The sequence below is a fragment of the Aotus nancymaae genome, unplaced genomic scaffold (assembly GCF_030222135.1).
Source record: "Aotus nancymaae isolate 86718 unplaced genomic scaffold, 86718_ANA_hifiasm-v0.15.2.pri h1tg000018l, whole genome shotgun sequence".
Classification (NCBI taxonomy): Eukaryota; Metazoa; Chordata; class Mammalia; order Primates; family Aotidae; genus Aotus; species Aotus nancymaae.
Genome location: NW_026988430.1, coordinates 2,220,315 through 2,233,619, shown reverse-complemented (window position 1 = coordinate 2,233,619; position 13,305 = coordinate 2,220,315). Strand labels below are relative to the sequence as shown.

Sequence of the window (13,305 nt, the reverse complement as noted above, 5' to 3'; positions counted from 1 at the left end):
GGTCTAGGCCAGGTGCCGTGGCTCATGCCTATGATCCCAGCACTTTGGGAGGTCGAGGCGGGTGGATCGCTTGAGGTCAGGAATTTCAAGACCAGCCTGGCCAACATGGTGAAACCCCGTCTCTACTAAAAATACAGAAATTATTAGCTGGGCGTGGTGGCACGCACCTGTAATATCCCAGCTACTCAGGAGGCTGAGGCAGGTGAATCACAGGAGGCGGAGATTGCGGTCAGCTGAGATTGCACCACTGCACTCCAGCCTGGGCGACAGAGCAGGACTCCCTCTCAAAAAAGAACGAAACAAAACAAAAACTGGGTCTTGGTGACTCTCCCTGCTGGAAACACTGGGTGGATGAACCTGAGTCTCTACTGCAGGTGGCCAAACACTTGAGCCAGCTTTCCCTGTCTGCGGCTGCCCCAAGGATGGGCAGGATGGCACTGGGAGCAAGGCTTTCCCATCACCACCTAACCGCCCCCAGCCCTCAGGTCTAAAGTCAGAGCCCTTCTGAGGGGCGGTCCCTAGACTCAGATCTATGCAGGCCTTCCTGGCTCTTGAGGGAAAGGGAACAGCCGGAGTTATACCTGCCCCCTTTGATCAGTACCTGTGCTGTTTGTCACAGCAGAAAACAGGGTGAAAACGGCTGATCCGGGCCGGGTGCGGTGGCTCATGCCTGTAATCAGCACTTTCGGAGGCCGAGGCGGGAGGATCACTTGAGGTCTGGCCTTGCCAACATGGTGAAACCCCATTTCTACTAAAACTACAAAAATTAGCTGGGCGTGGTGGCACACGCCTGTAACCCCAGCTTTGCAGGAGGTTGAGGCATGAGAATCGCTTGAACCTGGGAAGTGGAGGTTACAGTGAGCCAACGTCATGCCATTGCACTCCAGGCTAGGCAACAGAGCAAAACTCCGCCTCAAAAAAAAATACTGATCTACAGCAGGGAGGACTTGAGGGGTCAGAGGACAGGGCTGGGAACCCCCTTGGAGAAGGAAAACCCAGGAAGCCATCTCAGGCAGCAGAGGGGAGCGGCGGAGGGGAGGGGAGGGCAAGGCAGCTTTCTCCTTGGGTGGGGAGAAGAGAGACAGAGGCCAGGGCCCTGTGGCCTGGCTTAGCCGCAGGAAAGGGGAGACACTGGCCTATGAGAAGCAAGACATACACCCAAGATGTGACTCCCAGCCAGACACAGCCCTAGCTCCACCTTCAGACACACCCACAAACGCAGGCACCCATGTCCTTGGAAATCACAATTACACGCTCAGAGACGACAGCCAAGACTGTGAGGATCAGGCTGGGGGCGGCCTCGGTGGCAGTAACACCCCTGCCCTGCCACTGCTACAGGACAGCTGCAGCCTCTGTGACCTGCCCGGGGACTGTGGCCTCCTGACCAGCGGGGCCTCTCCTGGCATACGGGGTCCTAAGCATCTCTGCTGCCTCCTTCATTCTCAGGCCCAGAAGGACCAACCTGCGCCCTTCCTTCCTCACAGCACTACAGAAGAGCTCCCAAAGGGCAGTCTCAGTCATGTCAGATCCAGGAGGGAGGGCAGCAGGGAAGGGACTGTGGCCCCATTCTGCAGACGAGAGAGCCGAGCCTCAGCTTGGAGAGGCAGCTCCTCCATGGGCCCCCCAGGGTGAAAGCCAAGTTGGTCAAAGAACCTGCTTCCTGATGTCCAGGCTCACAGTCCACATTGCAATCCACACTGCTTTGCTCCTGCCTTAGCAATCCTAACCTTCTTCTAGATACAATAGTTCCAGGAGTTGGCCACAGAGGGGAGCATGCCTGGCACAGCCACTTCCTAGGATGGGGCAAGCAAGAGAGAGACCCTGGGCTTGCCCAAGAAAGCCCTGTCCTTTCCTCCAGCACAGGCAAGCCTGGAAGGGTCAGCATGAACCCAAAAATGGAGACACGCGGTGGGGAGCGCGGTCCTGGCTGACACGTTGGCCCTCACCTGCCAGTCTCCTGCTCACCAGAAGCAACCTTCCGACCTGAGCTGCCAATCAAACTCTTCTTCCAAAAGAGAAGACGAAGGGAGGAGTTGAACCCTTGCCTGGAAACCGAAAGCCTGGTTCTAGTCCAGCTCTGCCTCTGCTTCCTGTGTGACCCCAGAAGATCACCTGCCATCCCTGGGCCAGTCATCATCACCTGAATGGATGATGGTTGGGCCAGATGACCCATAGGGCCTGGACTCTGGAGCCAGGGCAGCTCTGGGATCATCCTCTTAGGGAATATCCAGCTGAAGTGGGCATCAGAGGCCAACCAGTCTGATTGCCACTTCCCTGCAGCCCTGCATTGCCCCAGGGCTTTCGCCCTAAAGTAGCCTCCAGTCCGCCACAGCAGCCTGACCCAGAAGCTCCCAACACATTTGATGGTGGCTGAGCCCCAAAACATCCCGGTTGAGATTTACCAAATTATCTCTAGACAGAGCTTCAAGTCCTGTACCCACAGCTTTTTCCCCGAGACAGCCGGCCTAGTCCCTCCCCTGCTGCGATCCCACGCTACCTGTCTGCGTTCCTCAGTGCTGCATTTACTCAACAAATATTTACTATGCATCTGCAATGTGCCAGGCACTGTTCCTGCAGTTGGGGATAGAGTAGTGAACAAGTGGACAAAATCTCCATCCCTTCCAGAGCTGCTGCTCCAGTGAGTTGGTCAGAACTGACTGAGAAATAGTACAGTGAGGCCACGACTTTCCACACTCTGCAAAATACACCGTCCTACAGCCGTGCATTCCTCAATGGCAGAGACTACAGTTGAATTATCTTTGATTCCCAGCACTGGTCCTAACACTCAGAAGACTTCATCAGTGAATGAGTGGAGAGATAGATGATGAGTGAAGGACAAGTGAGTGGAAGGAAGGATGGTTGGTTGTATAGATGCCCAGATAAATGGATGAATGAATAATGGAGAGATGATAGAATGAGGGATGGATGAATGACAGATGAATAGATGGATGATGGATGGATGGATGGATGGATGATGGGATGGGTGTATAAGTGGATGATGGATGGATGGATGGATGGATGGATGATGGGATGGGTATATAAGTGGATGGATGATAGATGAATGAATGATAGATGATGGATGGATGGATGATGGATGGATAGAGGGATGGATGATGGATGGATGGATGATGGGATGGGTATATAAGTGGATGAATGATGGATGGATGATGGATAGATGATGGATGGATGATGGATGGATGATGGATGGATGGATGATGGATAGATGATGGATGGGTAGAGGGATGGATGATGGATGGATGATGGGATGGGTATATAAGTGGATGGATGATGGATGAATGGATGATGGATGGATGGGTGGATGGATGGATGGATGGTGAGATGGGTAGGTGAGTGGATGGATGATGGAGGATGGATGGATGGACAGATGATGGATGGATACATAGATGATGGGTAGATGAGTGGATGGATGATGGATAGATAGATGAATAAATGATTGATGGATGGATGAATAGATGACAGATGGGTGAATAAATGATAGATGGATGGATAGATAATAAGCAATTGGGAGGGTAGGTTATGTGGACAGGACCAATAAGCAGATAAACCAACATAACCTTAAACCAAAATATTGGGAGGTTGCATCCTTCAGGTGACTTCCATTGTGCTCTCAGGTGTTTAAAGCCTTTACCTCTCCTAAGCCTCATTCCTGTCCCAATCTCTCACAAGAAAATGAGGGGCAGTCCTTTGTCACTGCCCTACCTCCCTACCTACTCAAGGCCGTTTCCCAGAGTCCACAGGGACCCAAAGAGGGTCCAGAAAGCCGTATCACAAGAGCTTCTATCCACTCCAGACCTGAGGCTGAGAGCCCGAGGGGAAGGAAGAAGCATTTCCCCATCACTCCATAGAGTGTCCTTGTGCATGGGAGGGCTGTGCTGAGCCACCAGGCTGCTAGCTCCCCCTCTCACCCGCTCACCGGCTCACCCGCTCACCCGCTCACCCGCTCACCCGCTCACCCGCTCACCCGCTCACCCGCTCACCGGCTCACCCGCTCACCCGCTCACCCGCTCACCGGCTCACCCGCTCACCCGCTCACCCGCTCACCGGCTCACCCGCTCACCGGCTCACCCGCTCACCCGCTCACCCGCTCACCGGCTCACCCGCTCACCCGCTCACCCGCTCACCGGCTCACCCGCTCACCCGCTCACCCGCTCACCGGCTCACCCGCTCACCGGCTCACCGGCTCACCCGCTCACCCGCTCACCGGCTCACCCGCTCACCGGCTCACCCGCTCACCCGCTCACCGGCTCACCTGCTCACCTGCTCACCAGCTCACCCATTCCTTCTCTCATTTTCCTGCCTGCTCTTTAATTGACTCATCTGCTTACTCAAAAACTGCTAATATCCTCTGTGCAGGAAACTCAGGGAGACAGAAGGAAAGAAATGAACCTTCCAGGGCCCCAGGCTCAGAGATCTCAACCAGAGCGAAGACATCATCCCCATGACTGCATCACCCTCTTCAGAGATGGGCTGAGCTATGGGAGCTCAAAGCAAGAGAAGAGTCTTCCGGCTGGGGGGTGAGATTTGGTCTGCGTCTTGACACCAGCCTCTGGTTTGGGAAAAGCCCTGAAGGCAGAATGGGAGAAAGTCTCGGGAGAAGGGAGGCCTGTGTCTGGAGAAGGAAGCCCTTGACAGCTGGAGCACCAGATGTGAGAAGACAGGGAAAAGAGCGGGGCTGGGAGGACCCAGCTGCTGGGCAAGGACCTGACTCCTGCAGCAAGGCAGCCGCTAGACGATGCAGGTCTGTGCTGCGCCCGCCCTCCCGGCCACTGCACGCGCCACATCCCACCCACGGTCATAAGCACATGGCAAGGCCTCACCCTGAGGCATCCCAGCTCCTGACCTGCTGTAGATGCTATTTGCTTCTTCCTTCCTTCTGTCCAGACCGAAGGCCACCAGCTGGCTGTGGTTGACCCAGCTGAGCAGATCATACCATTTCTACCATATTTCTGTTCCACTGAAGTCAAAGAACTATCCCTGAGCAGCCCAGGGCTGGGAAGGAGACTGTCCGGCCATTTGCTCTGTCCCAAGAAATGCCCAAGTGCTCTGTGCCCCGCAAGGCCAGTGCCCCCGCTGCCTCCATCAGTCCGTGTCTCTGACCCTGGGCGTCACCTTTCCAGGGTCCAGGAAGGAAGCCAAGATGACGGCTCCTCTCAGGGAACGGCAGATGACCCAGGAGCACTCCCAGGTCCAAAGTCTCTCCCTGCTCCACCCTCCCCGGTGCCTTTGACTCCAGCATTAGCACCTGTTTCCTTAGGGGTCCGCATTGTCCTCTTTCTTTACCTATAATTTATTCTTTTTTTCCTTTTTTTTTTTTGAGACAGAGTTTTGATCTGTTGCCCAGGCTGGAGTGCCGTGGCACAATCTCAGCTCACTGCAACCTCTGCCTCCTGGGTTCAAGCAATTCTTGTGCCTCAGCCTCTTGAATAGCTGGGATTACAGGCGCCCACGACCACGCCTGGCTATTTTTTGTATTTTTAGTAAGGACGGGGTTTCTCCATGTTGGTCAAGCTGGTCTCAAACTCCTGACCTCAGGTAATCCACCCGCCTCGGCCTCCCAAAGTGCTGGGATTACAGGCGTGAGCCACCGCGCCCGGCCTTTAATTCATTCTTTTCTTTTCTGTTTCTCTCTAGGACCAAGTCCTCTACTCAGTCTGAGGAGGATGTCCAAACCTTCACATGAGGGCCCTCGGAGAGCCTTTGGGCGGAGGAGTGGACACCAATTCGGGAGGCAAAGGTCACAACACGCTTGGCCCTGGCGGGGCTGAGGCTTTGCAGAGCCGAGCCCAGAGCTGAGTCTGTGAATGAGGGCATAGGCTCAGAGAAGGCGGCCTGACGGGTCCTGATGAGGAAGGAACCCGGAGTTTTCCTGGAACTCTGTCCTCCACTTCTTCCCGAGGTCCAAACCCCGCCTGGAAGAGGGAGGGGGAGGGGGATAGTTGGGGGAGCAGGGAGCTGGTTCTTGCCAGCCTAGCTCAGGGATGTCTCTGCCCTTTCCTGGACAAGCCCACCCAGACCAGGCTGCCCCCGTGACCCCAAGTGACACCTGTCTGGTCTCCACTTCCACGCAGTTTTCCCTTTTGCATTCCAAGATGGAGCCTCCTCCTGGGTGCCCCTCCGGCACCTCTTCCCCAACATTTCACAGCCGAGCCTGGCTCGTTCCTCCTGGCCGGATCTCCTCTGCTGCACCGTGTCAGAGATGGCCCCGCCATCCCTTCAGGCCCTCTTGCTGGGATTCCTCCTGCTCGATTACCTCCCGTGGCGGACCCCGTGGACCCCGTGATGCTGACACCTCTCTGTGCTGCCCCCTCCGCTTTACCCCTGACCACCCAGGCTCAGCCGTCACCACCTATCACCTGGGCTTCAAGGCCTCCTCATGATCTCCCTGCCGTCAGCCTCTCCTCCAATCTGTCCTCCACGCACATCCCCCAGAGTCACCTCTCCAAAATCCAAATCTCGCCATGCCCTCCCTCCCTCCCACACAAAAGCCTTCCATGGCTCCCTACCGCCCTCAGGATCATCCAAGTTCCTTGACTGACCCCCAAGACCCAGCTCCAACGGGACTCATCTCCCCAGAGACGACTCCACTGCCCAGCATTCCAGCCACTCCAGACTCCCCACCTCAGTGGCCCTGCCCTGAGCACTCCTCCTCCTCCCTCTGCCCCAGATGCACTTTCCCTTCTGCTCCACATCCTCTCTAGCACCACCTCCTCCAGGAAGTCCCCTGAGATTGCCTACAGGATCAGAGTAACCTGCCGCTCTCAAGGCCCCGCTGGCTGGTTCACCTCTCTCGGGGCGCTTCCCACCATCTCCTCGACTCCCCTTCTGCCAGACTGAGCATCCGTGGGCATTTTCTCTCCATGTCTAAACTCCTAATCCTGAGCCCAAGCCCGGGGCTGATACGCAGGACACCTCAGTGATTATAACTCCAACTAACAGGGGAAGCACCAAGCAGGCAGAGGGGGCAGGGCCACCCCGGGTTCAGGGGACGCACAGGTGAATCGGGTTGGCGGACAGCTGGAGAAGCATCAATTCAGCTGGGGGTGCAGAATCTATGCTGGGGGCCGCGGAGAGGCGGGACGGGTGACCCCAGAGAGGTCCTTTCTCTGCTCCAGGCCTCCTCCGTGTCCCCAGCCAAAAAGAAAAGCTGATCATCCCAGCCCTGCTCCGTTCCCAGAGGCCCCGTGGAGTGAGGGCAACAATGAGGATGGTGACGGTAACAAAAACACTCAGTGCCGACACGTGCCGAGTGCGGACCGTGCCAGGGCTGCGCTGCGCACTGTGTTGACTCGATCCCAATCAACCGTCACCCTGTAGTTGGAGCCATTGCCGGTGTCCCCCTTCCAAAGGTGGAGTCGAGCAGCTCGAATAACCTGGCTGCTGCACAGTAGATGGAAAGCCTCGGTGTGTGTGGAGACTGCGCCTGGCAGAGGGTCCAGGTGACCCGGAGCTTCCACCCGGCGTTTTGCTCCTGCGTCTCAAGGACGGCTCCAGCCGTCTGGCACCTCCCTCAGGAGCCCTGCGGACTGTGCCTGCCTCAGCGCCCCCGATCCCTCCGCAGAGTCTTCCCTGACCGTGCCAGTCCATCTGACCACCAGAGTGCCCTGTGCTCTTGCCCGCGCCACCCCCAGCCATACCTCGCCGGACGCCGGGCCACCCCAGGCGAGACTGAGTGTCTAGGGTCTCCCCAAGGCAAGGGCTCTCTGGTGTGCCTGGCCCCTGCTGGTGCCCCTCACAGGATCCCAGCCCCGGGCCTTCCAGACCCACCTCTTCTTTGTGGGGGTGGTCTCCGCCGGCCTCTTCTCTGGCAGGACGGCAGGGTTCCCACCGAGGGCAGCGACTTTCCTGCCCATGAGAGGCACCATCTCCTTGGGGTAGGCATTCATGGCTGGAACACAACCACAGGGCAGAAGCTCAGGCCGAGGGGACGGGGGGAGCTTCCAGGAGCTTAGGACCCGCATGTGGCAGCATCCGGCTCCCGGTCACACTCCCTGGGACAGGAAGCTCACTTCTCCCTTCCCAGGTCACCAACCCTTCTTCAAGGACAGGGAAGCTGTCCCCAAAGCTTCCCCAGCTCCCTGCTCCAGCACCCCTGATGCTATGGACCACCATGGTGATCCTGTAGAGACCCCCATGCCCCCAGCCTCTCTCAAGACACCATCTCCAGCCGACCAGTCCCCAGGCGGACTCCTGAGCACTAGCCCTGCTTTCTTGAGGTCCCTCTCAGATTTTGTGTTCAGAGCAGCTCTCAAAGAGGTTTGACCTTCACAGAGCAAGATTATCACCTCCTTTGCTCTAGATGTTATGCTCCTAATAACACATCTTCAAGCTCCTCGGGTGTTTTGGACTCCCCAGTGCCCAGGTGGTCTCTGCAGCCAACACAGCGATCATCTCCCCCATCCACCCAAAGCTGCATGGAACCGGTTGATGGCTGGCTCTCCATGAGACTCGCCTCTCACCTGCAGGGAGCAGCTGAGTCCCCTCACCCCAGGAGGAGGAGGGTGACCCCTCAGTCCAGAACTGCTTTACTGACTCTCAGTATGGGCTGAGCTCAGAGGGGTGTGCAGACTGGGGAAGAGGAAACGATACATCTTCCAACAAGACCTGGAGAGATCTTACAGGCTGCTGTGTGGACAAGGGGCAGGCGGGCAGAGGGCACAGGCTGGGGGCAGGGGGGTCAGGAGTGGCAGGTGTGGTGGGAGCTGCTGTGGCTGGAGAACCTGCGAGCTCACAGGGACCCTGCCAGCGAAAGGCGTGCAGGCAGGTTGAGCCTCGTCAAGTCTTCAAACACCACATAAGAGCTGTGGCTTTAGCCGGACGCAGTGGCTCACACCTGTAATCCTAGCACTTTGGGAGGCTGAGGTGGGCAGGTCACCTGAGCTCAGGAGTTGAAGACCAGCCTGGGCAACATAGTGAAACCCCATCTCTACTAAAACACAAAACATTAGCCAGGCATGGTGGCGCACACCTATAGTCCCAGCTACTCAGGAGGCTGAGGCAGGAGAATTGCTTGAACCCAGGAGGCGGAGGCTGCAGTGAGCGGAGATTGTGCCACTGCACTCCAGCCTGGGCCACAGAGCAAGACTCCGACTCAAAAAAATAGATAAATAAAATTTTATTAAACATTAAAAAAGAGCTGTGGCTGACCCCCGGGGGCTGCTAGGAGTTGGGGGCAGGGGCTCAGGGACTCTGGGTTACACAGGAGAGAGCAGGCTACGCTGGAGGGTGCGGGAGACCAGAAGCCAGGGGCCCAGAAGAGGCGGCCGTAGGGACGGGAAGGGGGCAGCTGGCCACAGAGGGGTGACACGGGCGGGGAAAGGGTTGTGTGAACAGGTGGTAACTCTGCAGTCAGGGGGTACCATTCTCAGCTTGAGTCACCCTCAGGGAACTCACCTGGAGACACACAGATAGGGGCAGGAAGATGTATTCCTGTAAGAAGCAGCCAGTCGGGTGGGGTGGAACTGGGGCACTGGTCATCCTACCCCAATAGGAAGGCTTCCTGGAGGAAGTGTCTGGAGCCGAGCCAGGTGTCAGCAGGCTGGAGAGAGTCCCCCGCCCTCCAACTCAAAGGGAGCAGGCCCAGGATGGGGGCGGCAGTGACGAGGGGAGCTTGGGCCCTGAAGTGTGGGCACCCTGAGGCCGGGCAGGCGAGCAGTCCTTGGGGAGGGAATGCTGGGCAGCAGCCCTGCCATGTCCAGTCCCAGCCTGATGAGGACGGGGCAGCCTCTGCGGCTTCTGCAGCCCCACGTGGCCTGTGGTGGACTGAAAGGCTGAGACGCACCAAGCAAGAAGGAGGCAGAGGACGGACACGTCTCTTGCTGCTCTTTGGACCTCGGGTTTCCTTTCTTTCTTTTTTTTTTTTTTTTTGAGACGGAGTTTCGCTCTTGTTACCCAGGCTGGAGTGCAATGGCGCGATCACGGCTCACTGCAACCTCCGCCTCCTGGGTTCAGGCAATTCTCCTGCCTCAGCCTCCTGAGTAGCTCGGATTACAGGTGCGTGCCACCATGCCCAGCTAATTTTTTGTATTTTTAGTAGAGACGGTGTTTCACCATGTTGACCGGGATGGTCTCGATCTCTTGACCTCGTGATCCACCCGCCTCGGCCTCCCAAAGTGCTGGGATTACAGGCGTGAGCCACCGTGCCTGGCGGGTTTCCTTTCTAAGAAGTGGGCCAAAAGGTCCCTGAGGACTCCGTGATCCTGCCAGCTGGTTGCTCTCTCCCTTCCCTGGGCCTGCGAATGTGCACGGCCCTGGGCAGGTGGGACAGGAGAGGCTCAGGGAACCCCAGACGAGGGCCGCGGCAGCTGTCATTAGCTCCCTGAGTCACCCCGTAAACCCGGCGTTCTCACCTGCTGGACTCTCTCATGCCCTGACCCTCCCTCTCTCTCCCAGTCCCTGACACTGAAATGGCCTTTCCTGGGCGACAGAGCAGGCCTCAGAGCCACAGCTGCTGACTCAGCACCTGTGAGATGCTGGCCGGTCCCTCTCCCACTGTGGGGCCACCTCCTCCCATCCTGAACTCCCATCACTCTCCTGCCCCAGAAAGCCACATCCCTGGGCTGGCCTGAGGAGCCAGGAACCTCACCTCTGCCCCTCAACGGGGGTGATACTGAGATGTTCTCCCTCCCTCCCCAGGATTCCCAAACCTCAGAGAAACGTGCCTGAGTCTGTAGGGACCTGTATCCTCACACACCCCTACAGCCGAGAGCTCACGGCTTTGCTTTTCTTGCTGGGGCCCGAGCTCCTTCCAACCCTCCTCCCAAGGCCTATTGGCCAAGGGCAGACACGGCCCAGAAGACCTCTGAGGGCCTCTCTCTGGGCTCCACAGGGGCCTTGGAGATCAGCAGCTGCCTCGTGCAGGGAGGACTCACCTGGTGAGGTTCTGGGTGGTCGTGGCCACACTTGCTCTGAGATCACCACATGTCCGGGACCCAAGGCCCCTGGGTGGGACTGTGGCTGGGGCGGCGGGAAGCTGTCATGGCAGGCAGAGGGATGGCTGGAATGAGGCTTCAGAGGCAGAACTGGCTGGGCCACCTGACCTAGGCACCAGGCGGGCCACACCTACCAGCCGCAGCTGCAGCGCCCTCCCGCCCACGTGGCCTGTGTGAGTCACCCCCACACCCACACAGCAGCCTCACCCCCACCAGGGAAAAGGCAGGGGAGGCACCAGGTGCCAAGGTCGAAGTTCTGGGTCCAACTCGTCCTGCTTTGGCATTTGATGCTGGTCGGGTACATCCTATCACAGGCCTCAGTTTTCCCAGCTAGGAAATGGGAATCATAATACCTGCTTTCCGAGAATGCCATGAAGAGGGGAAGAGATCACAGGGGTGAGAGGGCTTAGTGGAGGGTCAGCGCTCTGCTCTGTACCCCGAGAGAGAATGCCTGGCTGACTTCAGGGTGCCTAGCCCCAGGACTCAGCACTCGTCAGTTCCTGGATGACTGGGCGCGGTGGCTCATGCCTTTAATCCCAGCACTTTGGGAGGCTGAGGCGGGCTGATCACAAGGTCACAAGTTCGAGACCAGCCTGACCAACATGATGAAACCCTGTCTCTACTAAATTTACAAAAATTAGCTGGCGTTGTGGTGGGCGCCTGTAATTCCAGCTACTCAGGAGGCTGAGGCAGGAGAATCACTTGGACCTGGGAAGCAGAGGTTGCAGTGATCTGAGATCGTGCCACTGCACTCCAGCCTGGGAGACAGAGTGGGACTCCCTCTCAAAAAACAAAAGTCAGTTCCTGGGATGAGGCCTCTCAGGGACAGAAGTCCCCATTTAATGCTTTCCACCAGCAGCCATGCCTCACAGGCCTCAGTGTCCGCCTCACCCCTTCCTGGCTGTCTGACCTTCACAAGTCATTTCTCTGAGCCTCAATCTCCCCATCTGTGAAATGTGCTTCACAAACCCACTTTGCAAGGTTACCATGGGGCTTCAACAAGTGCAGGTAGAAAGGGCCAGGGCAAGCCGGGCGCGGTGGCTCACACCCGTAAGCCCAGCACCTTGGGAGGCCGGAGCGGGTGGATCACAAGGTCAGGAGTTTGAGACCAGCCTGACCAATGGTGAAACCCTGTCTCTACTAAAAATTCAAAAATGAGCCGGGCAGGGTGGTGGGTGCCTATAATCCCAGCTACGGGAGGCTGAGGCAGGAGAATCACTTGCACCTGGGAGGCAGAGGTTGCCGTGAGCCAAGATTGAACCGTGACACTCCAGCATGGGTGACAGAGCGAGACTCCATCTCAAAAACGGAAAGAAAGAAGGAAGGAAGGAAGGAAGGAAGGAAGGCAGGAAGGAAGGAAGGAAGGAAGGAAGCGGGAGCCAGAACAGGCCCAGTGCATAGCGAGAACTCAGTGACCCACGTCTGCTCTTAGCTGTCGTCATTTTTGTCGTCTCAATGTGTCCTCCCAGCCACTGCCGGGACAGCCTGTCTCCAAGGCCAGAGCATGGCAGGAGGATGCTGTGTCCTCTCTCCTGGCCCAGGCTGCAACTGCGAAGTGGGTGGAGCGAGGTCAGCATGGCCCTGCCTGCCTCTCGTCACTCAGGAACCGCACACCTGCTCCCCAGGGCAAGATGCGGGCAAGACCCGGCTGGGCCCGAGCAGGAAGTCCCTGCTGACGTGGCCGGAGCTGGCGCCTGACAGGGCAGGGAAATCCCCGGCTGTGAGCCTCTCAGTCCCTCATCATCGCCACCTGCCTGGTCCGGGAGGCGGCCGGAGGCAGGTCAGGCTCGGAGGCCGCGGGAGAGCAAGACGTGCAGTCGGTCGGTAAGGGCGGACCGGGCCTGCAGGTGTGGGTGAAGCGGGGGACTCTGCTTCTGCCGTTGAAGTCATGGGGTCCTGAAGCTCCCACTCACAATTGAAATCTCATCACCATGCCTGAAACTCCGGGAAAGCCTGAGCTGGGGCTAAGCACAGCCTCCCACCCCCTTCCTCACGCGCCCTCCCCCAACTCAGCCCCCGTCCTGGCTTGCCTCTGGCGGCTCAGGCGGCTGGGGATGAGGCTGCAGCCAGGTGTCAGTGCGACCATTCTGCTTGTGTTCGTACCTTCTCTCAGAGGGCAGGTGGGAGCTGGTGAAAACGGCCTGTGTCTCCCACCCAGAGGTGCGCTCTGTGCTCAACAAGGAAGAAGGGGAGAGACAGCAGGAGCCAGGTCACCCCATGGAGCCACAGTCACTACTTAGGAAGCCGAGCCCACCCCAGTCCCACCCCAAACACATGGGAGCAGCTGCTTTTGCCCCTTGGGTGGTCTGCAGGGAACCCCATTTGACACATCGAACCGAGAGAGCCCACAGGAGAG

At 57.9% G+C, this 13,305-nt stretch overlaps 1 protein-coding gene across 2 annotated transcripts in view; it reads right to left on the bottom strand.

Moving 5' to 3' along the window:
* TRPV3 (transient receptor potential cation channel subfamily V member 3) overlaps positions 1 to 7,904 on the bottom strand; it is a 44,015-nt gene extending 36,111 nt beyond the window's left edge. For both annotated transcript variants that reach the window (XM_064378015.1, XM_064378014.1), the window contains exon 1: positions 7,786 to 7,904. In XM_064378015.1, coding sequence (XP_064234085.1) covers positions 7,786 to 7,904 — 119 coding nt within the window. The remainder of the gene's footprint in view (positions 1 to 7,785) is intronic.
* Between the last annotated feature and the right edge of the window lie 5,401 nt (positions 7,905 to 13,305).